This window comes from Pyricularia pennisetigena, chromosome 2 (genome assembly GCF_004337985.1).
Source record: "Pyricularia pennisetigena strain Br36 chromosome 2, whole genome shotgun sequence".
Classification (NCBI taxonomy): Eukaryota; Fungi; Ascomycota; class Sordariomycetes; order Magnaporthales; family Pyriculariaceae; genus Pyricularia; species Pyricularia pennisetigena.
This window is the reverse complement of record NC_043741.1, coordinates 3,363,924-3,391,307: the sequence shown is the minus strand read 5'-3', so window position 1 is coordinate 3,391,307 and position 27,384 is coordinate 3,363,924. Positions and strand designations below refer to the sequence as shown.

The 27,384-nt window shown below is 52.8% G+C and overlaps 10 protein-coding genes across 10 annotated transcripts; 3 read left to right on the top strand and 7 right to left on the bottom strand.

Moving 5' to 3' along the window:
• The first annotated feature begins 373 nt into the window (after window positions 1–373).
• PpBr36_00934 (uncharacterized protein) lies at window positions 374–2,184 on the top strand. Its single transcript, XM_029888123.1, has 5 exons — window positions 374–738; window positions 820–866; window positions 932–1,167; window positions 1,256–1,431; window positions 1,504–2,184. The coding sequence occupies exons 1-4, from the start codon at window positions 386–388 to the stop codon at window positions 1,400–1,402; spliced, it is 783 nt and encodes a 260-aa protein (XP_029751012.1). The 5' UTR covers window positions 374–385; the 3' UTR covers window positions 1,403–1,431; window positions 1,504–2,184.
• Window positions 396–703, bottom strand: PpBr36_00935 (uncharacterized protein; the record flags this gene model as incomplete). The annotated part of the gene is made up of 2 exons (XM_029888124.1): window positions 396–427; window positions 454–703. 2 exons carry the CDS (start codon window positions 701–703, stop codon window positions 396–398), a joined length of 282 nt encoding a protein of 93 aa, XP_029751013.1.
• Window positions 1,371–2,437, bottom strand: PpBr36_00933 (uncharacterized protein; the record flags this gene model as incomplete). Its single annotated transcript, XM_029888122.1, has 2 exons — window positions 1,371–2,278; window positions 2,371–2,437. The coding sequence occupies 2 exons, from the start codon at window positions 2,435–2,437 to the stop codon at window positions 1,371–1,373; spliced, it is 975 nt and encodes a 324-aa protein (XP_029751007.1).
• Window positions 2,438–3,258: 821 nt separating this feature from the next.
• On the bottom strand, window positions 3,259–3,564 carry PpBr36_00932 (uncharacterized protein; the record flags this gene model as incomplete). The annotated part of the gene is made up of 1 exon (XM_029888121.1): window positions 3,259–3,564. The coding sequence occupies one exon, from the start codon at window positions 3,562–3,564 to the stop codon at window positions 3,259–3,261; it is 306 nt and encodes a 101-aa protein (XP_029751006.1).
• Window positions 3,565–5,085: 1,521 nt separating this feature from the next.
• Window positions 5,086–6,549, bottom strand: PpBr36_00931 (uncharacterized protein; the record flags this gene model as incomplete). The annotated part of the gene is made up of 1 exon (XM_029888120.1): window positions 5,086–6,549. The coding sequence occupies one exon, from the start codon at window positions 6,547–6,549 to the stop codon at window positions 5,086–5,088; it is 1,464 nt and encodes a 487-aa protein (XP_029751009.1).
• Window positions 6,550–7,904: 1,355 nt separating this feature from the next.
• On the top strand, window positions 7,905–8,231 carry PpBr36_00930 (uncharacterized protein; the record flags this gene model as incomplete). The annotated part of the gene is made up of 2 exons (XM_029888119.1): window positions 7,905–8,068; window positions 8,159–8,231. 2 exons carry the CDS (start codon window positions 7,905–7,907, stop codon window positions 8,229–8,231), a joined length of 237 nt encoding a protein of 78 aa, XP_029751008.1.
• Window positions 8,232–11,921: 3,690 nt separating this feature from the next.
• On the top strand, window positions 11,922–13,435 carry PpBr36_00929 (uncharacterized protein; the record flags this gene model as incomplete). Its single annotated transcript, XM_029888118.1, has 3 exons — window positions 11,922–11,990; window positions 12,070–12,174; window positions 12,257–13,435. 3 exons carry the CDS (start codon window positions 11,922–11,924, stop codon window positions 13,433–13,435), a joined length of 1,353 nt encoding a protein of 450 aa, XP_029752119.1.
• Window positions 13,436–14,573: 1,138 nt separating this feature from the next.
• PpBr36_00928 (uncharacterized protein) lies at window positions 14,574–18,650 on the bottom strand (the record flags this gene model as incomplete). Its single annotated transcript, XM_029888117.1, has 2 exons — window positions 14,574–15,384; window positions 15,472–18,650. The coding sequence occupies 2 exons, from the start codon at window positions 18,648–18,650 to the stop codon at window positions 14,574–14,576; spliced, it is 3,990 nt and encodes a 1,329-aa protein (XP_029752120.1).
• A 960-nt stretch (window positions 18,651–19,610) lies between these two features.
• On the bottom strand, window positions 19,611–20,906 carry PpBr36_00927 (uncharacterized protein; the record flags this gene model as incomplete). The annotated part of the gene is made up of 1 exon (XM_029888116.1): window positions 19,611–20,906. One exon carries the CDS (start codon window positions 20,904–20,906, stop codon window positions 19,611–19,613), a length of 1,296 nt encoding a protein of 431 aa, XP_029752123.1.
• A 4,415-nt stretch (window positions 20,907–25,321) lies between these two features.
• PpBr36_00926 (uncharacterized protein) lies at window positions 25,322–27,283 on the bottom strand (the record flags this gene model as incomplete). The annotated part of the gene is made up of 3 exons (XM_029888115.1): window positions 25,322–25,621; window positions 25,743–26,075; window positions 26,171–27,283. The coding sequence occupies 3 exons, from the start codon at window positions 27,281–27,283 to the stop codon at window positions 25,322–25,324; spliced, it is 1,746 nt and encodes a 581-aa protein (XP_029752124.1).
• Window positions 27,284–27,384: the final 101 nt, after the last annotated feature.

Here is a 27,384-nt window from a genome sequence, read left to right as displayed (position 1 = left end):
CAACCAAGCACCGCCCAGCGACGCTATTGCAGGTTGGGGGTTTGAGCTTGGTTGGCCACTTGCACGTGCATCTGGTGCTGATCGCCACTCTCAAATCCAAGGCCCACCTGACCCCGTTGCTTGTTTATACCCGAACTTGCTTCATTTCAACCCATCGAGTACTCGAATCGCTTTCTCATTTGCATCTTTCAAGCAGCCAAGCTGCCGAAAACAGCTCGAAACAACCTCTTGCACACGGCATATTGGTTACTACTATATCGTCGATAGCAATCGACACTTCGTGATAGCTTAGACACCACCCAGATATCTCTCGAGACTCTAGACGCGCCAAAAAAAAAAACGATACACGATACGCGACTGTCCCGATTCCAGACCAACCGCCGATATGGACGACATCAAGCGATACCCGACCCCTCGAGCCCTCCCGCTTGCATCGTCGCGGAGGAGTCGTACCTTTGTCGCCTTGGCTGCCTTGGGCATCGTCTCTTTCTTCTTCTTCGTCCACATCCGTCCGCTTGCGGTACTGCACACTACGCCCGACGTAACCATCCCGTTGAAGACGCACCCGCGCCCGCAGCCCGAAGCGGCTGTCGGGAAGCAGCAGGCACCTCTGGTGCCGCTCGAGGCGCACATCATGAGCAAGTGCCCGGACGCCAGGGATTGCCTCAGGGATATGGTGCTGCCTGTGATGCAGCGCGTGCATGACAAGGTCAACTTTACCTTGTCATTTATCGGAACGTGAGCGTTTGATCTTCATCTGTCGGGAACTCGTCTGACTTTAATTATTCTCTGTTACTGACTCGTCCTTGTTCATTTTAGTCCGGATGGCGATAGCGGAGTTGCATGCAAGCATGGACCAGCTGAATGTATGATTTTCAATACGAGACCCTTGGATTTTGCATCGGCAAAAATGCTGACAGTTGATCGACAGGCATGGGAAACATTATCGAGCTTTGCGCCGCTGATCTGTATCCCGATCCGAAGACGTATCTTGGATTCACCATGTGCATTTCGATGAAGTACCCAGAGATACCCAAGCGAGAACTCATCGAGGCCTGCGCACTGGAGCACGCCGTGGACTTCAAGGCGCTCAATGATTGTGCAGCCAAGGATGACGGCGCATACGGCATTGATATGCTACGCCATAGCGTACAAAGGACGGCAAGAGTGCGTGATTGATTCTCCCCCCTTGTTGGCCCCCAAGAACTTAATCGCCAAGAAAAGCACTCCCTGACTGACACCGTATTCTATATAGGCCGGCGTGAAGATGAGCTGCACGGTCAGGCTGGACCAGGAGATCTACTGCATCAGGGACGGAGGAGAGTGGGTAGATTGCCCCAAGGGACCTGGTGTTCAGGAGCTGGTTGCGGCTATTGAGCAGAAGTACTCGTCTTCGAAATAGTCTCTCTTTTCAGCGGTTCAAAAATTTCGGTCCACAACTCGCTCGCTTCTCCAAGTGTGTAGCCCATCGACACTGAATCCATACCCGCATCATCGCCTCCGCTCATGCTCTCAAGCTGCTCGATGATGCTCTCCAGCCCCACGGCCTTGCCGGTGGCCTGCGTGGCTCCCGCCTCGAGCTGGACGTGCACGATGTGTATGTGGAAGTGGTAGTAGGTGGGCTGGTAGTGCACGTACAGCTTGAGCTGGTCCCGCTCGATCTCGGGGTACACCTCGGCGGTGGCGTCGAGGAACCTCTGCCGCATGTGCCGCAGCCAGGGGACGTGCCTCTTGGTCAGGTCGCGCAGGCTCCAGATGTCGCGCCGCTCCACCAGGCCCAACAGGTGCAGGGCCTCGAGCGTCGACCGGTCCCAGTTCAGATCGGGAAGCAGCAGGAAACCCTCGTCGCCGGCCTCGCCCAGCGGCGTGCGGTAGATGACGTCCTCGACCTCCTTCCGGCCCTCGATGATGTTGTACACCCAGCTCAGCCGCCCGGCCTCGCGCTTGGCCTGCATGTAGGGCCGGACCCTGGTCCGGTAGACGTCGGGCGTCTCGACCACGAACCGCACGCCCTGCTTGCTGTACTTTTTCACGTGCTGCTCCGTGCACGGGTAGATGAGGTTGATCTTGAGGTCCTCGGCCGCGTCGGCCGCCCCGCCCGTCGCCGCCATGTACCAAAAGTAGACGTCGTTGGCCCCCAGGTTCTTGAGCGTGCGCAGCGTCCCCGTCACCGACGAGAGGTAGTCGGCCGAGCTGGGGAACGACGCCCGCTCGAGCACCACCAGGGCGGGTTGGGAGTCGATCGTGCCGTAGAGGGATGTGCGTCTCCCTGCTTGGTCTGTTTTGGCGTGTCAGCGGTGGGGGGGAAGCGAGAGACAAGAGAGAAAATGGTACATGTGCTAGACTAGTCACAGCAAGGATTCCAATTACCTTGATTCAACGTGCGCTCATATTTGAATTTGGGCACAAGGGCCTCTGCTTCTTGTGTAGTAGCCATATTTTATTTTATTTTATTTTTTGTAAGGAGAAGGACCGTGACACGGCCAACGCCACCTTGTCTTGGGGAATGGCGATGCTTTCCAACGTTGATTGTGCGTCTGGACGCAGGCACAGCTCGGCTCTAGTCTAGCTCGACGCGACGCGGGTTGGGCGGGGTAGGAAGCTTTGCTGAGTCTCCTTCCGCCCCGGGGCTCGATTCATAGCCAAAAACAAACGTCACTGCGGGGCAGGCCTGGTTGGGGTTCAGTTCCTGCACATGCCGTCGAAGCTTGAATTGAGGATGTCTTGGGTGCGTGAAACTGTACTTTAAACCGGCCTCGTCGGTCGACTGATCTTTGCGGAATGTGCCGTCTGGCTTGGCCCGTCATTACATTTAGCTCGAATATACGGGAATGTTTGGGTCTGGTCCTGTTTGCCCAGGATACTGGCCTACCTTTGCCTGTCGGTACCCAAAAAGGTATGAGTGATCTACAATTTCCCCAGTCAACATAGCTCGGATAATTCACCATGTTGCTTGCTATCATATATCAATGCCTATGTCTTTGCGCTCATCAACAAGGTGAACGGGGTGTCTTTGGTCACCAATCCCTCGACCACATATTTCAGAAGTGATTTGTCCATTTCAGTATTGCGCCCATCCGAACATTTTCCCGTCCTCGTAGCAACAAATCTCTCGGGCTTGGCATGTACATTGCAGAGTCTGTGTGCAGCCACTGAGCTAGTCGGCGGAGGATGTACCAAACCGTCTTTGCAACCGCGGCTCCCCCTTTGCCCCTCTTTCCTGTCCCGCTCGTCTTCAGTGCCTCAAAGCCGACTGCTTCAGCCCCGTTTCCGATTATACACAAAGAACTGGCAGCCCGGTGTAGCAACGGGCACCACCGCGGCCGGGTATACCGGGTAGACCAAGGGAACGATGGGCTGCACGGGCTGCACGACCACCTGGGGCTGCTGTACCGGGTACGTCACTACTGGGGCTGTCACTACGGGGGTCGGTACCACTGAAGTTGCTGCCACCACTGGGGCTGTCACCACCGGGGCGACGACGAGCGGCGTCGCGACCGGCGTACAGCAGTAGTATGCCGGGTACATGACCTTGTTTCCTTGCGGGCCTGGGTAAAGTGGCATCTTTTGCTGTGTTGCTGGGCGATCACGAGAACAAGGAATAGCAAACTGTGTTAGGGGCTTTGGTTTTTTTTTCTTTTCCTCTTCTATTTCCTCTGCAGGATGTGTGCTGCTGTTGGCGCTGTATTCTCGAATACTTGTTGGAGAAAACGGGAAAAGACCATGGCAGTGGCAAGAAAGAAGAGAAATCAACGAGGGGGAAACACAGAATGTCTGGAGGACTGACTGTGTATTTGCACTTCTCCTAGAGTAGCATATTTATTCACTCAAGTCCTCTACCCACCTACAAATATCGAATTGAACGAGCTTTGGTCCCAGTTCAGCGCAATTGACTCCTGTGAATGTCAACAGCAGCCTCCAGACAGCCCCTTGGCCAAAAATGATAGCAGTAACTAGTCATCCAGTCACCTGTCCCAGTCAAACTAGACAGTTTGGAGACGAACGTCAGCAGCGGACGACTTCCTTTAGTTGCCGGCGTCTTTGGAGTGCACAGTTATGAGAAATTGCAGGCTGTCTGTGAGCCAAACAAGACACCATCGACTGCCACAGACCAGACGGATAATTTGTGACTTTGTCACTCTTTGCAAGTAGTTAAAACGCTCGCTTAGGACATGTATACAACAGAGGACGGAGCTGCTGAAATCCTGGCCGTGAATTGTCGACGCGTCATTGCAGCCAGATACGGCATCCTCGTCGCATCTCTCTGAAATTTTGCCCACAAAACATAGGGATGATAGTGGCAAGGCGCGAATAGTCGACTAGAGAAATTTATCCTCAAGGTATGGGCTGAAAAAAAAAAAAAAAAAAAAAGAAAAAAAAAAACAATGTCACCCCTTGTCAAGTGATTGGTACACGTGCCCGTAGACAAGGACACCTGATCTCCTCCTCTTATACCTCTCGGCATGTGATGAGCAAAAGAAAATCCCAAAGTGTGTTTGAAAGATTCACTGAACAAGGCTATGAAATTACCCGTAAGTAGATCAACAATCAAAGAAAGATCCACTCACCGAGCCTGCCTTGTATCTGATTCATCCGAAGTAATGTGTTTCGATTTCGGAACAAGCGAACACGTTATCAGGGGAGGGTGTGAACCGGCCGGGCGAGACTTGTCAAAGCACAATCACAACATTATGTGAACGGGGATCGGTAGGTGACTGCAGATCAAGCCAAGAATGATGCAAAAACATTGGGGTATTGTTACTGTCGAAAAATAGAGATTGTTCTGTTGATGATGTTTTATCCTCATGGGCTCCCAAACTCGAACATTTGAATTGCAATAGAAAAGTAAATCGCGAAGAACCGCAGGTACCAAACAATTGTAATGATTCCTAGAGATGATTATGTACATGGCGTACTTTGGAATATATGCAAAATTTCCCATGTAAGTGCTGAAAACGCTATGCATGTGCCGCTATAATTAAAGATCGTAAAACCAAACTGGCAGGAGGTGCGCAACCAGAATACGAAACTAGCCGTGATAACTGAAAAGGTCGATGAGGAGTAGATCAGCATCGGGGCGTCTACTCAATGTACGGTATTCAATACCCGATAGTCCACCCTGTCCCTGGGACTGTACTTGATCGCTTCGGGAGGCCCGTCCGCCTCTAGTCTCGCATCCGCATGCAAGATGACAACATCGCTCCCAGGTGTCTTGGTCGGGGCGGCGATGGGCGGCGACATAGTTGCTTCCGGAGACGCTGCCAAAAGTGGAGGGGATGGATCCAGAGGGGAACCAGGCACCAGGGGAGCTGGCGACGGGACACGCTCCTTGATGCCCTTGTGAGTCGAGGTGGCCGACTCCCGACGCATGCTCTGTAGTCTGTAGGATCTACTCTTGACCGGCTCGGGCGTGCTGTCGACGTCGGGGTCTTCCTTCAACCTCCGCTCCATCTCCTTGCTCGCCAGCTCTGCCGTCTCAGCGAGACGCGCCTTGAGCTTGACGATATCCTCGTCGCAGTCGCCGTCCCGCAGGAACTGATGGGCCGCCTGCTCGCACGTGGCCTGCACGAAATCGAGACCCTTGTCGAGAGCGTCAAACGCGTCGGGGACCTGCGGCGTTGTCAGCATCGCGAGCCCACTGCCAGAGTAGGCGCCGCGGGCTGCTGCGCGTGCAAAAGCCGGCCGGAGCAGGTTCGGGCCGCCCGGGCTTGCACGGCCGTATCGCATCGCTTTCGTACTGACGTAGTTTAGAGGTGACGTGTCCATCTCGCCGTCACCTGCGCTGATCGGTGACGCCTCCAGGACCGGACCGCTTGGCGTCAGGGGACCGGCCAACATGGGGCCTGGGGAGGATGAGACGTTGGGATCCGCCTTGAGTTCGCCATTAATCCCATCATCGTCTTCGTCGTCGTCCGGCACCTCCATTTCAGCCATGCGTTTTATCTGGGCCACTTTAGCAGCCATCTTGGCCTTGCGCATCAGGTTGCGAGATGCCGAAACGAACTTGACAAGCTCCTCGAAAAAGCTCTGCACGTAACTGTCGTAGTAGACCAGCACCACTCCTCGGCAGCGGGACTTGGGTGCAGCACCTTCGCCAGTGTCGTCGGCCGATAGGACCGAGTCAGTCCTGATGCGTTTGCGCATGTTTCTCCTTGCCCTTTTCTCCGCCATTGTGACGATGTGATTTGAGTTCAGTTGTCCTGAAGGTGTGGGTTGTAGTGAAGGTGTCTCGCGGGGTTCAGAGGTAATGACTGGACTCGTAGTGGTTGTCGTTGCAGGGTCTGCAGGGTCGGTTGGTGACAACTTTGATTGTTTTGCTGGCCCATCATTTTCGCCGGTCGGTGTTGTGGTAGATTCGTCGGTAGGCCTGAGGGACTCGGTAGAACCCTTGTTTTTGAGGGATCTTATTTTGGCAGCCTGTTCATGAGCTTCAGCAATCTTGGCCAGCTCGAGTTGTCGCTGCTCGATCTGACCGCTGAGTTCGTCTAGGCGTTTCAGCCAGTCTGGTATGTTTGCAGATAGGTTCTTGAGGGCGTCCATGGCGACCATGGCCGTGGGCCCCTAGGCGATGAAAGCTTCAAAGGATGCTGAATCTGAACTTATTGCTTGTAGGTGGAATCTAGGGTACTGCACATCGGTGGTATTTGGGGGGACGCAGGCGAATCGTTCCGAGCCCGGATGGCTTTCTCAGCAAAGACCAGAGTGCGCAGTGGTTGTTGCTGGCCGGTGGAATAATAATAATAATAATAATAATCACTGGTTAATTGAATCGAGGGCAGTAGACTAGATGAGCCAGGGAAGAGGTGTCAAGAATCCAATTGGCACCCTATATGGTTTGATTGAATATAGGAGGCTATCAGGGCGGACGAAGACGAGAAGATGTGGCTTGCCGAGCCGCCACGATTAGGCGCAAGTGGCAGTCGAGGCTAGACGGGTTGAGGCAAGCTATAAGGTTTGATCGGCAGGCTGTGTAAGTAGGTAGATGCTCGCGCGATCCGAAATCTTGCTGCTTGTCAAGAAAAGTAATGCGTTTCGTTGTGTAGAGTAGGAGGGTGTTGATCGGAGAAACAGCAAGGCGGCGTCAGTCGTTTTCTTTTTTGGTTCTGTTGTCGATTATTTTCCGATCTGACCCCAACTTGCTTCTTCTCCATACAGGTTGCTCGCTTCTTTTTCTTCTTGGCTATTGATTTGCCTTGATCAGTAAACAAAAAAAAAAGTAAGAGACAAGATGACTCTTGCTTCTTGTGCGACCCCTTCCATCCACCAAGGGGCCTGAGTATGTCGGGCGAAACAGTAGGAGGATATGAACAGGGAACGTTTTTGTTAAGACGACGTTTTGATGGCTGGCGTCGAGGCAGGGTCGTTGGTGTGTGCAACGATGAGGTGACGTGGTGTCACTCTCTCGTTCTACTTCGAGTACTCGCAGCGACGCTAAGCGTGATGGAGGGGAAACGGAGGAAATAGAGATTGAAATAGCGGCGGCACGGGCAGGTTATCAGTCGAATCCAGGCGTGGAAACTTTTATGGGCTAAATGAGTTTCTGTTTTTGTTAGCGGAGGTGCCCCGTCGGAAATACTGCGACTTTGTTGATGACTTTAAGTTTCGAGAACATTTACTGATCCACTCTGTTGCCAACTTCGGGTCGGCCGGCCGCCTCTTCAATCGTGGTGGTGAATAACAGTGTTAAAATCAGGCGAGCCAGGTGGGCGACAGGGGTGATGAGGTATCGTCAGGAGTGGGGTTTGGCTGCTGCATGCTTGTTCAATTTCGTGATGCTCAGGCTTTTTTATCCTACCCCGTTTCTGCCCTCGCCTGCCTGCATCCTTGCGGTGAGCTGTTTTGGTCTTCACGTCAGGTCAGTCGCACGCAGAGATGCGTCTGCAAGTAGAATGTTGTTGGCATGGATGGATCCTGAGGGCGGTCTGCCAGACGTAATTGAGGAGTCGCACCAAGTGGCCTACGGCAGTTTCCGTACCACCCACCAATCCAGCGGGGTAAGGCACTTACTTTGGTTAAGGAGACAAAGGGGAGAGATCTTCATCCAACCCACCCACATTCCGTGCGTTGATTTAGCAGTATTACGAAAAGAATCTCACTTTCAACCCACACATCGTTCTTTCAGGTCCTTTACGGTAATTACTATGCGTGGCCTATTCAGTAACACTCGTAGTGGGTACGGAATTTACAAGGTACTGTTTGTTGTATTGGTGTATGAACGAAGAACGAACTAACTAATATGAAACAAGCATAAGGAACAAGTGGGTGGCTATCTGTACGGTAGTTAGAATCGCATAATCGATCCTGAAGTTTCCATTGCATATCCCACGGGTTTTAGTTTTCACCTCGAGGAGCGGCGATCGGTCTCGAGCGGGCGGCCAACTCAAAAACAGCTGGAGCAGCTTCCCCCCGCCTTGCATTGACATCGCGGGCGGGAGCGAGGGGCCGGCTTCAACTTTAACCTCACCAAAAAAAAAAAAAAAAAGAGAGTATTTGACCAAGCGGCTAGTTGCAGCATGCGTTTGTGCCAATTACGCCCGTATCATGGCTGAAAGCAAACAAATTCATCCCATTGGACATGACTACCACTCTGGTGAGGTGGTGGGCCTAATGCAGTCCTTGTATTATTTATCTATTTTTTCTTCTCTCCTTTCTTTTTTTTCCAAAAAAAAAAAAAAAAAAAAAAAAAAAAAAAAAAAAAAAAAAAAAAAAAAAAAGAAGACATGAGTGAAAGAAAGTCTCGATACAACACACAAGCAGCACCACAAGCAACCCCCCTCCTATAAAAACTAATGTACCAAGTACAGTACAGCGTTGTTCAGTTAAGCATGAACCCCCGTTGACGGCCTTGGCCCTTCATGCAGCCAATTCGGCAGCTGTCCGTCCCTTAAACGGAGAATTGCAAGGAAATAAGCGGGAGGGGGGAAAAACCACGGAGAGAAACGTCGTTTTTAGCGAGCCAGATGGCCAAACGGCGAACGCACAACTAGGTTTCCACCATCCATCAGGGATATACTTTTTAGTACTGCGATGGTTGACAGTTATGCATGTACTATAATCATTAGCCAAACGGCGATCATTGGGAGACTAGACTAGATATTGCAACCAGGAGTATAACACAACTTGAGAACAAACCACCAATTCCGAATCCCGATCGCCAAAATGCCCAGCCTCCGATTTACACTTGGACGCATTCTATTGGCAGGCGTGTGCCATGCTAGCGTCAGACGGAACACAGGCATCGCGGTCCATTCATTCCAGGGCACGATATTCCTTAGCCAACAGTAGGATGATCGATAACGAGCAGAAGCGAGCGTGGTAAATACTGTAATAAAAAGTAGCAAAATCAAGGAGATGCAGCGCGTGATTTTTGCCCACTTTGATGGGTACGTTTTATCTTTTGGCAAGCTTCGATTCAGTTTGAACAAAAGAGGACAAATCAAAGAATGGAGACAATGTGGACCAAGGTAGCATGAAATATTGCGAACATACTCCATTCAGCTGCATCTGAGCAATGCAAACTTGCACAGACATTTCAATGGATGCGACACGATCATCAAAGAAAATGGTCGCCGAGGTTCGAACAAGGGACGTGGTAGACCGCCTCACTTAGAGCTGATCGGCGTCTAACTCTCGAGTCAGAAGGTCGGCGATTCATGGCGCAAGCGAAGCGGAGTTCGGGATTGCAGTTATCTTCCGAAATTTCAATATACCTCCTTTTTTTTTTTTTTTCTTTTCTTCTTTTTTAGTCTTTCTCATGATTGAAACTGCGTCCACGCCAACGTTGTTTATTGATGGTCTTGCAGAGCCGTGTCCAGCCTGTCCGTTGGCTAATGGAGGGACGGGACTTTTGAGATCTGTCAGTCAAATTACCTACCATGGTACAACCAACCAAGAAAAAAACTGCAACCTGCAAGCACGGTTCAAAATTCCGCATTGGGCTAGCAGTGCGAGGTTCTGTGATGTCGAAATTTGGTCATTGGTAATGCCGATTTCCATCATCACTACCAGAGACCCGTTCGTTTTGCCTGGTAATTAAAACTCTTGTGGGCAGTACATACTTGGTCAGCGGATGATAAGCTGCCCAGGATTCGTATTTAACCCAACGTGTTTTTATTCCCGGTCATTAATTCCACGCACGAGCTTGTTTATGATATGGAAGGAAAAGATAAGGGGGAGAAAACATCCAAATACCACGATAGAAGAAAAAAAAAATTGCCCGAATCCTCTTGTCTTTCAATCATCATCATCCTAGCTTCGTTTCCCCATGCTGGGCGGAGGGCCCGCTCACACGTGGCAAAGCCTATCAAATTGTCAACAATACCGAGCGCACCCCCTGGGTAGCCAAGACCATCAAGGGGCGGGACAAGGGTGGGGGTTTTGGGGGTTTCGTTTGTCGTTAATTCCCTTCTCAAAAGGGTTTCGAGACACGTTTTGAGGTCGGTTTTTAGTTTCCATTTTCGCCTAGGGAGATGATATTTTGCCTGCCTTGATGTGGTTTTTTTTTTTTTTTTTTTTTTTTTTTTTTTTTTTTTTGCTCTTTCCCCTACAGTAATTGAGAGCTTGGCGGGACTTGGGATGGATGCTTGACAACTCAGAAAAAAGAAAAAAGAGGGTGTGCTTGCTGCTGGCCCTACCCAATCATGTCATCGCGGGCGTATTTATTCCATGGATTCCTTACTCTAATCCCTTTTAATATATACGATGCGAAGCCAGCGAGGCAGAAAGGAAGAAGAAAAGAGAAAAAAAAAAAAAGTCCGCCTGTCAAACTTACGGAGGGAGCTCCAGGTGCTGCCGACGCTGTTTTGTCTCACTTTGCCCGGGTTCGGATGCAAGTCATGGAAGGCTGCCAAGACACGTCAACACACGCACAGGGATGGCGGGAATGTCTGGAGAAGCTCCTTCTAGAGTCTAGACCGTACTATCTAGAGTCGGGGGAAACAAAAGCTAACGAAATCCCATCATCGGATAACAGCTGAGGCAACACTTTACCAGGAAGTTGTTAACGGATGAATGACTGTACTGGTACCAGAACCGGATCTTGAAATTTGTAATGAAGGACTCATCCAATAGGAATGTATCTTTTGTGTGTATGTATTACTTCATTCAAGCAACATGCGGGGAAATACTTTTTTTTATTTATTTTACATTTACCTTGTCACAAGCTTTAAGAAGAAGAAGAAGGATAAGAAAAAAAAAAAAAAAACAAGTACGATAGTACACAACTGCAGATCTACTCTGTATAGCTCATGGTATCCAAAGGTCCACGCATCGGTTTCTACAACTGTACTAGAATGGTTTATTTAGTACGCACGTGGGTTTAGGATACTATTTTCGTAGTCGATGCAACACGTGCAGAGGAGTTCGTGTTGTAAGGCTGAGGTTTGTAGATGCCACCTGGTTCCAGGGTTGCCCACGTCTGATATTCACAAGGCGGGGGACGACCTTGTTAATTACAGAGTGAGAGTTATGGCTAGACAATCTTCATTCTCGACTCAACTTGGCGGATCAATACCATTGTGCACTTTTAACCTTTATCCTTCCGGCTCCACTTGGATAAAAAAATCTATTCGATTTCAAGTCAAGCAATGCAGCGCACCGTGATCACCACGTGGCAAGGGCCATAGCACACTGTCACCAACGATCGTAATCCTGGTAGTCCCATAGATTGTGACTTTGGACTATTCAAATTGCCTTTACTCATGGGATGGTAATGCATCCATGCTCACATGCCGAAAATTTTCCCCAGATGGCCATGGCCCCAATGTCCCGGGCAAAAAGAGAGAGAGAGAAAAAAAAAAAAGCCATCAGAAACCCCCCCATTGGGATTATTTGCCTCCCACCATCAGAAAGTCATCGATACACGTATGCATGGTCGTCGTTTTCGCTTCAACCGAGTATCGTCTTCGCCAAAGACTTGAAGAATGTGGCCACCACAGCCGAGCTCGGCCGTAACTGTCGAAGTAAACGATGGCTATATTGTGGAAGTATGGGTAAGAGACTTTTGGGGAGCGATGAGCATCCGGAGCTTTGAATGGGGTTGGGTGGTAATGGATACTGATCTCGCCACAGACTTGGTACGCGATTGGCATGATAATCATTGCGCTTCGTCACGCTGTGCGCCTTCGAACCGTGGGCTTCAGGGGATACCAAGGAGATGATTACCTGTCTTTTCTCGTAGGCGCTATTTTTTTTTTTTTTTTTTTTTTTCTCTCTGCATATTTCCATCGAATATCCGTCCCATGACTAACTGCCGTAGTCCATACTCTTATACACCATCGACACCACCATGGGCTACTTTGCCTACTATGCTGGTGGCAACATCAGTGTGAAGCCCGAGCAGGTCGACTCGCTCAGCGACGAAGACGTAAGGATCCTCGAGATGGGCAGCAAGATGGAGTTTGTGACGTGGTACACCTACCCGGGCTTCGTCTGGGTCCTGAAGTTCAGCATCCTGTTCTTCTACCGACGGCTGGCCGTGGGTCTGATAAAGGAGAGCACGATAAGGCTCCTCTTCTTCTTCTGCGGCATCACCTGGGCGGCCCTCATAGCGAGCGTCAGCCTGACCTGCCTGCCCTTCCACAACAACTGGACGGTGCGGCCGCTGCCCGGCGAGCGCTGCATCTTTCGCGCGCAAAACTTTTACGCCCTGGCCGTGCTCAACATCGTCACCGACGTCTGCATCCTGACCATCCCGGCGCCCATGCTCTGGCACCTGCGCGTGTCGATATGGAAGCGCATCGGCGTCACCTGCCTGCTCTGCGGCGGGCTCTTCGTCATCTCGGCCGCCATCATCCGCTGCGCCCTGACCCTCACCGCGGCCCCGAGCGTCCTCACCATCAACATATGGGGCTACAGGGAGACCGTCGTCGCGCTGCTGGCCGTCACGGCCCCGGTCCTGAGCCCGCTCTTCAGGAAGGGCTTCTGGAGGCGGGGCGGGTGGGTGCGCCGGCCGGCCACGGATCTGCAGCGGCGCCGGGCCGAGGCGGAGCTCGGGGAGATTGAGAGGAGGAGGAGGTTTTCGCCCAGCTTCAAGTGGGACTTTGGGAGCAGCATCATGAAGACCTCCCTCGTGACGGTCAAGTCGAGCATGAGGTCCGTCCTCGGGACCACCGCCACCAGGACGGTGCTCCACGGAGATTCGGACCTCGAGGCTAATGCTGGTGGTCATGGCGGCTGCGGGGACGGTGGAGGTGGTCGCCGTGCCCCACGGATGAAGTCGGTAGGCACTCAGACCTTGACCGATGCCGATATGCCGACATGCCCTGCCGGCGTCCAGCGCTACGGGATGGAATTCATCACGGGGTCCTCGCTGCTGGCTGAGAGCGAAGATGGGAACTTGCCGAGGCCTGGGACGGCCGACAAGGAGAAACAAGAGGACTTGGCCAAGCCTGAATCAAGCACCAACGAGGAAAGACAGAAAGACATTGCCGACTGATACTGGCAACGGCGACAAAAAGACTACAGAGACGATGATACATCGTCGTATGAAACCGTGCACAACGGGAAATCAGCACAAGGACCCATCTCAATAACATAATTTATCGAGGTAGAAATAATTCCGACATTATGCTGTTCCAGGTCTGTTATGTCTTCCGTAGGTATAAATCACGTCTACCGGTATGTTTGATTATGCACGTTTGAGATTTCCAAATCAAGGCGCCAAGGAGGGGGAAACGTACATTACAGCAGGAAGTGGAGGCTCCTCAACCGGACAGATGCATAAGGGCCCCCCCTTTTTTTAATCACAGTCTCCAGAGCTGCATGTAAACATCACGAGACCAAGATCTGCACGGGCTCGCATGCAGTAGTTTTTTTTTTTTTTGTAACGGAGGTCGAGTCTCCCGTCCCAGTCTGTCTGCTTTGACAAACACACACACAAAAACAGAGATGATTTTGTGGAGGAAATGATAAAAAAAAATAACCGGGGAAGCATAAGAGGGTTAAATTCCATTCAACAAACGCGATAGGCTAGTCAGCTTTCCACTTTGAAGATGCATAAATCCCTTGGCGGCTTGAACGAATGCACTATGCATGCAAGGTGGGCACATATTCCGTCCAATCAACCCCGGCAGCGTTTTGGGGGGGTCCTGGGCCATCCTTTTCCGCGGTGGACCAGCAAGGGAAATTTGAGAGCGTGTACCATACATACACACATGTACTTTGAAGGGAGAAAGAGAACAGAGAGGGGGGAAAAAGAAAAAAGGTCCGTCTGATCGCTTGCAAAACTAGCCCTACCATCATAATACAGTAGACAAGCCGGAATGCGGGTAAAACGTGCACGAATAACCTTATTTGTCTTCATTCGCAATCTGATCAGGCAACCGATATCTTTCAAGAATTGCCATGGATATTGTGAAAGAAACCGAGGGGGAATTTCGGCCAAGTCGCAAAGAAAGCGATGTGGAGGGAACAGACTTACTCCGTAAGGGACTCGGCTGTGGACTAGAGACGAGCAGAAGATGAGGCCAAGCACCATGCGCTTTGGAATTGCGGTATTTTCTCACTGTCCCATCTGCAACCCCTCCATTCTTTTGTTGCTTCTTCTTCTTCTTCGATAAACACGCAGAAACCTCCTAGGTGAGTCCCAGCTGCTCCACAAGCTCCTTGACCGCATCTTTTCCCGCACCGCCCCAGTCCACACCCTTGAGCTTCGACGCCATGCTGCTGTCGCCCCCCTCCCGTGCGGCCGAGGCATCGTCCCGCTCGTCCGAGAGCAGAACCCACAGCTCGTCCACGACGAAGCTCCTAACCCTCGGCCAGGGGTGCAGCAGGAGCGCCCCGAGCCTCTTTCTCGCCTCGCGCACGCCTTCCATTTGCTGTTGACCTTGACGTTGATGTTGTTGCTGCTGCTGCTGCCGCTCTCCTTCCCCCTGCACCCCCATACCCGCCACGGCGCCGTAGACCCTGACGCAGGCCTCGAGCTTGCGCACGTTGCCCGTCTTGTACCCGCAGCGCTGGACGGCGAGGCACAGCGCCTTGTAGTCGACATCCCTGCAGCGCGAAAAGACGCCGACGTGGAACAGGAACGCCGTGACGTTAAGCATGGGGACGACGACGCGGTCCGGCTGCGGCTGCTGCCGCGAGAGCCTGGCGAGACAGCGCGCCAGGGCCCCGCACGCCCGGTCGAGGTTCTCCTGGGACCGCGCGCAGTAGGTCGCGAGCGCGCCGCGGCTGGCGATGACGAGGTCCTCGTGCCCCGCGTCGGCCGACGTCACGTACCCCGTCATCAGCTCCTCCATCCACCGGGACCCGTCCGTGTCGACGAGCGCCGGCGCGGCCGAGACGGACGCGTGCAGCCGCTCAGAGGTGGTGGTGGGTAGGTTGAGGAGGAAGCTGTGGTATGGACGAGAGGAGTAGGTTGATCTCCGGAGCTTGAGAGCCCAGCTATAATTTTTTTTTGTGTGTGTGTGTGTGTCGGTGTTAATTCAAGTGACCGTCCTACTGCGCTCAGCAAAAAGTCATCTTGCTTACCTCTCGTTCAGGGCCAACGCCAATGTAGTCTGCGCTTCGGCTCGCACCTTGTCTAACTTTTCCGCCGACAGCCGCAGAATCTTGGGAAACAGGGTCAGGAACGCAACCTCGAGCTTCTCGTCGCCCGGACTTGATCCCTCGATGGCTTTCCAGAGCCCCTTGGTGACCTTGATGGCCTGCAGCCGCACATGGGATCCCACATCTCCGCGAGCGGTGACGGTGTAGTCATCTAGACCTTCCGTGACGAGAACCAACAGTGTTGACATGTTATCTCGCAACAAACTGCTCCCTGATCCCGTCAGGCTCTGGAGGATGGCGACGCGCACCTCCGTGCTGGCATCCGCCCTCCAACGATCCACCAGTGGCCCCGTGATAAGGCTAGATGTGGCATCGGCATCCCATGCCTCTGTAGGTTGAGGGCCCGGACGGGGAATCACACGGTGGGCCATGGTCAAGGCGAAAAAGTATCCGGCCCCAATGCCTGCCCGAGACGAGGTTGGCTTTTGACGTGCCAGCTGTGCCCATTTGGCAAGCAGGCTCTTGGCGCTTTCCAACTCTCCCCGCTCACCATCACCAAGGAATATCAGTAATATTAGTGATGCCACAGATGCAGCATCGATGACTTCTTGCTCTGAACGCCCTAGCCATTCGTTCACAGCTGCTTGAACAACCAGCAGGTATTCGTGTAAACATGTATCCTGTGTGTGTTTGGATCTAGCCTCTTTGACCGTCTTTTTGATTGATATCAACTCGTCTGCCGAAAATGCGGGGGTGGCAACGTAAGCGCCAGGCAGCAACTTTAGTGATGTTTCTCCATGAGCCACTGTCGGATCTGTAGCAACTATCTGAAGTAGTGGGAACGAAGACACAATCAACAGGCTGGCTGCCTCAGCAACGAGCTCCGGGCGACGAAAATTGGTTTTGACACAGACGTCCAACAGCGTCGCAAGCCTTTGCAAGGTGTGGCCAGCCAGCGTCGTAAAAGCTCCGAGTCCATCTCCGAGCAGCTCCGGGATGGTGTCAAGGACAGCTGCAAGGCTGAGCAGCAAGCCATGCCGCTCCTCGACTTCTCGGTTCTGGAGCTCGCTGATCCGGTCAAAAAGATTGTCGATGGATCGCTGAACTCTGTCGAGCGGCTTTGCGCCCGCCGTCCCGGACACAGCCAGCTCCCTCGTGACCGTCCCAAACGTAGAGCCAGCCACACGGCGCGCCGCGGCGTCGCCATCGCCGATACCCCTCCAGCCGAGGAGCGCCTCCAGGACCGCATCGCCATAACGATCCGAGAGCCTTGTCGCTCCGAGAGAGACCTTGGAGGTGGCGCGCGATCGCAAGGCCACGGCGTGGTAGTCGACCGTCTGGACGAGCCAGATGCCCTGCTCGACGGTGTCGGGGTGGCGACCCACCAGCTCCTGGAGGGCCGCCGAGGAGCCGCGGCGGATGTTGCCGGACGGGTCGAGGGAAGCGGTGACCGTGAGCTGCGTGGCAAGGACCTGGATGACGGACGGTGGTCTGCCGTGCGGTGCACTGGGACAGAACGAGTCGACGGGGACGGCGAGTAGCTCTACTGTTGTGTACCGCCGGGCAAGTGCCCAGATGCCAAAACAAGCTGCGTCCCTGACGTTTGTGCCCATAGGTGCACCGGATGTTCCACGGCGCTCGAACGAGAGGCCTGTAAGCAATGCCTGGATGATCTTGGCCAGGTTCTCGGCGGGAGGCGAACGGCGATACAGTAGGTGCGACAGGGAGAGCATCAGACCGTGCCATTCGAGGGGGTCAACCAGTGACATGTCGCGTGTCCGTCGCGCTGGGGTTGTAGCGTCACCACTTCCTGAGCCCGGGCTCTTTACCCACAAGACGTTGCGTTCCAGGGCCTCCAAGACTGCGTCGACAACCTGCGATGCGAGCTCCGGTTCCAGCCGTAGAGTGATGACGCTCAGCGCTTTGCTAGCCGCAAACCTGACGGGAGTGTCATTGTCAGAAAGCAAATCCAGCGCATGTCCAACAGCTGTCTCCACCAAGACGGTGTTGGCCTTGTCGTCCATGAGCGAGGCGGCAGTCGAGGTAGACGTCCTGCGCAGAACCAGAATTGCAATGGACCGCACAATCTTGATAATTATCTTGCGAGCGAGGGCCGAGGATGCAATCAGCTTTGAAACATCATCCGAATTGGAAGAAATGTTGTACGTTGTGTAGAAGACCGTCTTGAGGTATCTGTCCATGTCGGACGTGTCCGCAGAGGAAGCCAGCAGGCCGGCAAGAAACGATAGCACACCGATGTAGTAGTAGGGTGATGCGGCAGCCCCGCCGGCGCCCTTGGTGCTGGGCCGTAGCGCAAAGAGCGCCCATTGTAGGAGGGCATGGAGTATTCCGAGCTCCTGCATGTCTCTGCGCATGGCTATCCTCACCAGGAGAGCCTTTGCCGCGTCCCTCTCCTTTCCTGGCGAACCAAGGTACTTGATGGCCATTGGGAGCACCCGCAATGCGATCCCGGGGACGTTGGGCGGCCACTGAAGTCCAGGAATCTCGGGCAGTTCATCGTCGTGCAGGTCAACAGAGGAGATGGACGCCAGGTCGAAGGGGGCAAGGAAGAGGTGGGATAGCCACAGTAATACGACGTAGCGTTCCTCCCACGTCCAGAGTCTTGAGATGTCAGACTCGGATTTGCTATTCTCTGGCGAGCCGAACCCGGTGTCATTTGGAGCAGCAGCCACCGCCGCCGCCGCCGCCCTCTCGGACTCCTCCAGCACGGAAAGAAGCAGCTCCAAGTACCTCGTCTCGACGCTCAGCAGCCTCACGACGACCTTTTCCCCACGGATCTTGCACAGCGTGTACATGATCCTGCAGACGGCGGCAGGGAGGGACATGAGATGCCCCTCCTGCCCCGCCGCCTTGTTGTGCGCGGCGGTGGACCGGCGGCGGCGGCGGTCGTAGTACTCGAGAAACGCATCGGCCAGGGCTTGCGACCAGCCGGCCAGGTACGGATCCAGGAGCTGCGGCAGCTCCTGGAACGGGTCGAGCAGCGAGATGGTCAGGCGGAGCGCCTCGCGGGTTCGGACCCGGCTTCGCACTGTGCCGTCGGCACGCCGTAGCAGCGGCCGCAGGGAGCGGTCAAAATCGGCGATAAGGTCGCCCGAGATCTTCTGGAGCTTGATGTCCAGATCTTCCTCGGGTGCGTCCATGACTTTCTTTTTTTGGTGCTGCTTGATCTGTGAGGCGGGAGTATTTGGGCGCCTTTTTTTTTTTTTTTTTTTTTTTTTTTTTTTTTTTTTTTGTCTTTCTTTTTCTTCGTGGCAACGACTAGACCTAGCTAGGCTGGGGTTTGATTGATTTTGATCAACGTTAAAGAAACGGCGAGATTTTTGCTTCCTGTGCACATCTGAATTTCCCGCTGCGCATTGAGAGGTGACATGGATGTTTGATTATTCAAGCATGGCGAAGCGTGGCAGTTGAAGATTGTTGTATTCTCGAAATATTTTTATGATCATCCAGAGTTCGGATCAGATGTTAGGTCGAGGCCTAGAGGTGTACCTATTTTCATCGCAAGATGCCAAGGGTAACCGACGAACTGACGAGTACAGGCAGCGAAGATGCCCAGAATGGCTACAGTGCTAGAATACCGCACGTGACACTGTGGTATGCCCAATTACAATGACATCGATGGCGGCGTGGCTTTTGGTTAAGATGAGCGTTCCTGCACATCACCTAAAATCATATACGAGAAAGATTTCTTCTGCTTCGAAGATTTGTGAATGGTTCATTAATCGTTATGTGGAAAAACCTGCCCTTCCAGAATACCTAGTAGTATGAAGCCACCAAGACGCCCGCGCTCCCTGGGTTGACCATTTCTTCTTGTCATGACCCGTCCCTTGTTTGTGTATATGTGTGTATGTGCCTATTTCCTGCCATTAATTTCCCTGGCCAACAAAAGAAATTTCCCAGAATTACCTCTGTATAACAAGAAACTGACCATTTGCCCCGTTTACACTCCTGCCTGGGTATATGTAAAATCGGGCGTCTAAGTGAGATGGTAACATGGACAAAGAAAAAAGAAAAGAAGAGAAGATCAAAAGATGGAAAATAATGTGAAAAAGAAAAGAAAGAAAGAAAGAAAGAAAGAAAAAAAGAGCGTATTCAGATTTCTAAGCCACTGCCATGGCGGCAACAAGAACATCCATGGCAGAGGACTGCGTGTCCGCGCTGGGCTCCTTTCCAGCGTTGTACGGCCCCGACCAGACGATGCCGAGCTGGTTGTTGGCCGGGTTCCTATCCTTGGCCCAAACCGAGTCGGCATTCCTGAGGAGGAAGTCCCGGAGCATCGCGCGGTTCGCATGGCTGTCCGCCGCCAACACCAACTGCCTGATGTTGCGAGCGAGGACGCCCTTGAACTGCGGACCGTCGCCTCCGCAGTTGCCCGGCTCGCACGACTCCTTGAGAATCCCCGTGGGCGTCGTCATCTTGGTCACGGCCGCGGTGGCGATCCGGTAGGCGTCGTCGATGAGCGTCTTGTCACCCGTCTGGGCCGAGAGCTCGACCAGGCCGCCGAGCACGACGCCCTGGTTGTAGGTCCACGTCTGCATGCCGTTGTTTGTGCAGCTCCCGTTGGGGTTGATGGTCAGGCCGTCGTTGAAGAGGTTGTCCTTGTTGATCATGCCGCTGCCCTTGAGCCACGCCCATTGCTTGACGGCAATGTCGCGGTAGTATGAGCTGCTCTTTTTGGTCCCGGACCGGTTGGACAGCGACGCCGCGACGGCCAGGTAGAGCTGGTTCGCGATGGCATTCTTGTACTTGCGCTCCTTGCTCCACCAGATGCCACCGCCGCAAGTGTCGTCGCCGCCCTTGCGCATGTCCTCAAAAATGTTCTCGGCAATGTCGAGATGGCCCGGGTCCTTGTAGTTGTCATAGGACCGGATCCAGGCCAGGGCCCACCAGCCCTCGTCGTCGTAAAAGTCGTTGATGAAGCCGCCGAAGCCTTGCCTCTTTGCAAGCTTTTGAAACTCCTTGCCCCGCTTGGCCATGCCGTTAAGCAGGGGTTCGTAGGCAGACACAACCATACCGGTGTCCACCTGCATGACCTTGTGGGCCATCGCTGTGTTCTGCTGCGCCTGCGTAAAGGTGTTGGACGCAACGCCGCGCAGGCCCAGGCTGTCGGATTTGGCCCTGTCGTATAGCGTAAAGTCCATGAGGACCTGCAAGCAGTTGGCTGCATTCCACCATCCGGTAGTCCTCCATAAACCAGTGTCCTTGTTGTACCAGCCCTGCAGGGCAGTGACAGCATTCGCAGTATTTTGAGAGTATTCAGACCTATCCGCAGCCTGGATCTGGGTCCCTAAGTTGGTGGAGTTGTTAGAGGATGGCTGTGTGTTGGAAGTTGGCCGTGCGCTGAAGTAAATCAGTGCTCTGGCAGCAACGCTGCCCAAGTATTGAGGGTTAACCATTTTTGCTGGTGTTGATAGATGATTTAGAAAAGAGAGAGAGACAAAGAGAAGAGGAAGAAGAAGAGAAAGATAATATATGCCCGAGCAGAGCTGCTGGGAGGATGATGGAGCAGAACAAAACTCTGGAAAGGTGCACCAGGCGTAAGTGGCCGAAAAGAGAATATATAAAAGGCCAAGAGATGGGGTGTAAAAAGGTATTCAAGTTAAAAGGAGAAGAGACAAAAAAAAAAAAAAGGTCTTGTTTGCTTCAGACAAGACGGCCGGAAACGAGAATCACAGCCAGGAAGATGGGGAGACCACAAGGCATCGGGTAGGGCAGACGGAAGGAGACATAATGGGGATCGGGTTCCATGATATACAGTATTGTCTTGCGAGAGCGGACCGGGATGTGCGCTGTCTTTGATGTTTGGTGGCACACAAAGAGCACCCATAGCCTCGCGCTTGTTTGGTGGGTCGACCTGTATGTACCGTACCAAGACTACAGGGCAGGTACCTGACTGGGCTTAGTCGAAATCAAGGGGCACGAGAACCCCTTGGGTGGACACACCTAGCATGAGAGGGTGACTTGGTCGGGAAATGCGACGAGAATGCAGCGGGCCCGCCAACTGACGACATAGGGGGGTTGAGAGGCGGAGGGAGTATCGCAAGCTGTGCCTCCATGTTTGACTGGCGCTTGGAGGTCCGGAGCTGACGAGATTAGATGGCTTGGTAGCTGAAGGATGGCCTAGGCACCTCGCCATGATTGCTTCTTGATCTCTTTTTTTTCTCTCTCATTTGCATAATATGCTGTACATCGTAAGCAGTAAGTATTTGGTTGATGGGCAATGATCAACGGCACCTTGCCGGACAAGCAAAAAAAGCAGCAAGGGCAGGGGTTCCTGGTCAGAGCATTCAGTCCTGGGCACGGCAGCATTGTAGCCGCCTGCCAAAATCCTTTTGCCCCACAATCGGCCTACCAACGACATAGCTGCAGGCCGCTGCAGGTACAAAGTACAAAGTACAAAGCACCAAAAAAAAAAAAAAAAAAAAAAAAAAAAAAAAAAAAAAAAAAAAAATCACAGCGAATTCCTACTGTAGTCCCCTTGGCTGACGTTACATTCAAGGCGCCCGCGGATGATTTGGAAGCTGCGACATGGTTCAAATGCAAAGTTTAGGCGCCGTGCGTGACCTGAATATAGAAGGCCAAGACCTTGACGACCGCAATATATTCAGCACTGCCTGCTTGAGTCGAAAAGGGCCGACGAGGTAGGGCTTTTTAGCGGTGGAAGTCAAGTCGGGGTGGTCGGTGTTCTTCTGTACATAGTCGAATATTGGTCAGGTTCTCGGCCGAGCCGCGATCGACTGAGCTCAAGTGCTTGCCGACCGCCACTGTTGGTGCAGACTTGGGTGCGGCAGGTTCTTTTTCTCTTTCTTCGGATGGAACAGGAATAAGCAAGGAATGACCGTGGACCGCCGGGCCACCCTTATTTTCTTGGTTCTTCGTCTCACAGCTGATGCTCTCCATTGGAAATCATCCGTGGCGCATGCAGAGTCGAAAGCGCCCTGCAATTTAGCTGCATGGCCCGCTGACGGAAGATAGCCTGAGATCTCGCTGATCTTGGTGGGGTCGCGACCCTGGGATTCCCTGCCGAGCTCGTCAGGAACAAACCACAAATCCCATGGGCCCCCCCCTTGCGCTAAGCCACCCGCTCCGTCCAAACTTCCTTCGAGGCGAAATAACACTTTTGACAAAATTCAATGCATTGTTCCATGTTGCGTTTGGAGCTTCTGGGTCCTGTTCCCCTTTCTTTGGTGGCCAACCAACAAGGCACGAATCAGGAAATCCGGAGCAAATCGAGAGCATCACGACTAACAACATAGTGAGTTGACAGCAGCACAAACAAAACTTTTTACGATTCAAAAAAAAAAAAAAAAACGTTTGGAATCGTCTCTATTGTCTGTTCTGTTTCTCTGTCAATTTGCGAAACCCAACGGCCCTTTTGACGGGGGGAGAAACACACATACACACACGCGCGCGCGCGCGCGTGTGTACGCAACGCCTGGGTTTTGGTCCGCGAACCGTGCAGATCTCGAAACACATGGGATGCGTCGAAATTGTTCAACGTCCCCGATTTTACGATCCAGGTGGCACAAAGCCTACATGTGATAGGTAGTCAACTCACGTTCGCACAAAAGTGCAAATTGATTCAAAATGCGCAGCCTTGTGGAGAGCTACACCATCGGGAGACACGTGTATGAGTTGGTTTTTGTGCTGGTGATACCTTTTTTTGTTTTCGTCTTGGCGCATGTTCGTCCGTCGTCCCTTTTTTCTAAACCCACTCATTTGGCCAGCTTTGCATTAGATCGGCAAAGATAAGCTACGTTAAACCAAGGTACACAAGATTATTACGGCTGACGACATGCAATATTATGCCCTACCATCAAATGCATGAGGAGCAAGCAGCACTGTGGGATCTGAGAAGGAACCCTGACATCAATCACCAAAATGATTCCTATCCAACTCGGACCATCAAGGATGATAATTTCACAGAGAGTATGAGGGTAACGTTTCCTACGATTTTATTGGTCCCTAGAGAGAAAGAAAGAAAAGAAAGTCGTCGCAAACACATGATGAGATCATGAATCTGATGTCTTGCGATGATTAGAATCTACTAAGTCGAACGTCGCATGTAGACAACCCACTCGGATGCACAACAAAGAAGAGAGATAGTAACAGTGACTAAAAGGTAGGCTGATTCAAACCAGGCCTTTCGGTTGATTGATTGATTCTCTCTTTTTTTTTCGTCAGAAGCAGTCTCGTTGCATGCTGTGACTCCTCCCATAGTCCAATTATAAGGTCATCAGCATTGTAGTACATGACCAGCATATCAGATGAACTGCATATAGAAAAATAAAATGGAACAAAAAAACACCGAAAGTATAAGATCAACAGTTTTTGATCCGCCTCACGAACTCTATTCAGACAAGTCGGGTTCGCTTGCTACTATAGTGGTACTGTAGCGTGCTCTGGCCAAGATCACACATCGAACTGTCTTTGTATTAGCACACCCGGCCGCCCCGGCACGCACCAGGGTTCCGCCGTCTCCCTCTTTGTCAGCAGGGTCGCCCCGGCTTTCCGGCAACAAGCTTCGGGTGTTGAGCTTTCCGCTTGCTTCAAGCAGCTACGTTTTGTGTTACAATTTTGCCCTACCGGTAGGGAAATGCTACTTGGGGAACAATTACAGTAGTCAGAGTAGTAGTGGTACTACGTTCCACTTTTTTTTTTTTTTTTTCCTTTTTCTTTCGTTGGAGATAGTTACCACCCGCGGAAAACGATTTTTCTCTCTTTGTATCGCCCCGTTATTTCTCTCTCGTTTCCTCCGACTGCCCTGACGCAAGTGGATCCCGTCGCAAAACAGCGTATTCACATGCCCTCTTTCAGGTTTTTTTTTTTGGCACTTGATAACCCTTTTTTATCCGCCAAAAAGCAGAGAGAGGCGCACTGGTTGCTGAAACGTCACCTGAAAATGTTGGTTGAAAACAGAACAGAGCGGCATCCCGTTTGACTGCTACTATTGCTACTTTGTCTCACACAAAGTCCATGACCCCCATTGGTTCACATAGGCGTTTGGAGAGAAAGACGGCGGTCATGTTTCATGACAACCAGAGTCATATCGGAGGTGCTTCGGCCCATGGGGTTGAGCCTGGCAACCTGATACTGGAAAAAAAAAATCATGTTGATTGTCGCGAAGCTTTTCGCATTTCGCTTCCGCGGAATTTTTGAGGGGCTCTTTGGCTGCGATTCTGTGCACTTTATTTCTTGCCGACTAAAGTGCTGTCTGTGAAGGGGCTGGTACCATATCGTATAATCATACTCGCACCGGATAATGTATAAGAGACGCCTCGCAATAGAATATCCCCCTCCTCCCGCGTCGGAGGCCTTACTAGGCTAGAACTGCCTCTGGACAAGTGGCAGTGCCCGTCTGTCACAGTTTGCATAGATATATATCTGCAACCTGTCGACAGAGAGTCTCTCTCCACAATGTTTGACAGACAATGATCGTTTTTTTTTTTTTTTTTTTTTTTTACTTTGTCGCATGCTGGAGGGTCTTTTCTAGCTTCTATGGATGAAGAGATAATAGGGTACGTCATAACAAATCACTGCGCCTCAGTCACCGCGATGCGTCGTCCTTCGATCTCTCTGGGATACTCACCAACGGTCAACTTATCTGAGCGAGCCAACGGATGATGTCTGAATTTCGGGGTAAATTATTTGGCTGTTCATCATGTAGGAACAACTGTAAATATATAACATGCTATCGGGTATCTATCTATGCTGTCTACTTCAATAATTTCATGCCTTTTATAGCACAGGCGATGGAGACTGTGCACTCCATCTGCCAGGCCTTGCCGTACATACAGATCTCCCAAGGAAACTACTTCTTCTCGCTGACGACGTGCTCCTCCCCATCCTCCTCGGGCCTGTCGTTGCCCTGGGTCCCGACGCGGATGAAGGGCACGAAGAGTATGCCGGCGGCGGCAAGCGCAACAGACACCTGCAAGGCCCGAGTGTACTTGAGCATGGGGTCCTGCGCGGCCGCCTCCGTGTGCTCCACGCCGCCGTAGACGGCGGTGGAGATGCCCAAAGCCAGGGTCGAGCAGAGCCGGACCATGGTGTTGAATATGCCTCCTGCCAGCGCCTGCTGGTGGGATGGGAGAGACTGCATCACGTACATCTTGAGATTTTTTGACGTCGGTTAGCATCCGCGTACTTTCTCCTTCTTCCTTTTTTTTTCTCTTTCATATCCTGCCATGGAAATAGAAGAATCGACACTGGGGTGCGTTGGGCAAACTTACATTCACCACGTTGAATTGAAAATCGGCCCCGATGACCTGGATGATAAGGGCCGGGAAAATAAAAGCCCAATAGCTCGACTCGGGCCTCATGAGTGACAGCAGCAGGTTGGCCACAAGGTATGCGACGGCGCCAATCCCGTGGAGGAGCGTATTGTTGACCAGGTGGAGGATGGCCCCCGCCACGATGTTCCAGGTCAGTCCGGCAATGGTCTGAGGCAGCAGGCGGACGCCGACCTCGAGGGAGTTCAGGCCTTGTACCTGTTGGAGGAACAGCGAAAGCCAGAATGACGACGAGTTGAAAGCCATGACGCCGAGCACGAGCGAAGCAATAAGCTGCAAGCGGGATATTAATCAGCACCAGGTCTGTCTGGTAGGATATTCTGATGATGAAGATGCTCCCCCGCCGGTGGTCTGGGATTTTTACTTACCAGAGAAAAGTTCCTGTCCTTCCAGATCTTGGGAGGCATCAGGGGGTGGGGCCAGTACGTCTCCCAGTACAAAAAGGCGCAGACCATGACGAAGCCCACGATGAGCAGCGACAACACCTGGGGTGCGGCCCAGCCGTCGTGCGGAGCCAGCGTGATGGCGGCCGTGAAGAGGCCGGTCCCGAAGAGCGTGAGCGCCGCGCCCACCGTGTCGAACTTGCGAAAGAAGTCGCGCAGCCGAGCCCCGGTCGACGGCGCGGCCTTGGCGGGGCCGTCGGCTCCGCTGCTGCTGGCCTCGTCGTCAAAGGCCTCGACGCTCGGCACGACCCAGAAGGCGATCACGGTGAGGACACCCCATATGATGGCGATCATGAAGAAGATGGCCCTCCAGTTGAACACCTTGGCCACCACGCCGCCCAGGATGCTGCCCAGGGCGAACCCGACGGGGTTCCCGGCGCTAAAGGCCGAGAAGGCAATGTTCTTGCGCTTCGACGGCTTGGCGTACGACGCGCCGAGGATTCCGATGGCCGGCGGCACCATCATGGCCGTGCTGATTCCCAGGAAGCCGCAGAGGACGTCCATCCAGAACGGGTTCTGGGCGAAGCCTGCGACGATGGCAAAGAGGGAGAAGGAGGCCAGGCCGACTATGAACATGAGCCGCCGGCCCAGGAGGTCGGCAAGCTGTCCGAGAGCCAGCTGGAAGGCGCCGGCGGTCAGGGACGTCGAGGCGGCGATCCAGGTGATCTCGCTCTGCGACATGCGGAGGTCTTGGCCGATCTGGGCCGTCACGGTCGCGACGGCGCCGACGAGGAACGACCACGACATGACCGCCGACGTGGCCATGAACACGAACAGGACTTCGTGCACCGTGGTCCTGAAGACGGCTGGCCGCTCGCCCAGCCTGCTGCGTTTCTGGAGAGGGGCGACAGCATCGTTTTGGGGCCCTTCTTCGGCAGCTGATAGTTGGTCTTTTGTTTGACTCGAGGCTTTATCCGTTGAACCCATTGGGGTTGGGACGGGGGCGACAGAACCCACAGCTTGCGGGACAGCTTGGACGTTGGCTTGGATGCCAGATTGTCCTGCCATCTTGTCGTCGTGCTTGGATTCTTTTGTCATGTTTCAGGATGCCTTGAATAAGAGGACAAAACCCGTTTGACGAAGGAAGTGTCGATGAGAGTTACAAGACAAGCAGCATATCATGTACAAACATTTGTTGA

Coding starts and splice junctions, on each gene's coding strand:
- PpBr36_00934 (XM_029888123.1), top strand. CDS start 386: ATGGACGACATCAAGCGATACCCGACCCCTCGAGCCCTCCCGCTTGCA. Junction 739..819: donor ACCTTGTCATTTATCGGAAC/GTGAGCGTTTGA, acceptor TGTTCATTTTAG/TCCGGATGGCGATAGCGGAG. Junction 1,168..1,255: donor GCGTACAAAGGACGGCAAGA/GTGCGTGATTGA, acceptor TATTCTATATAG/GCCGGCGTGAAGATGAGCTG.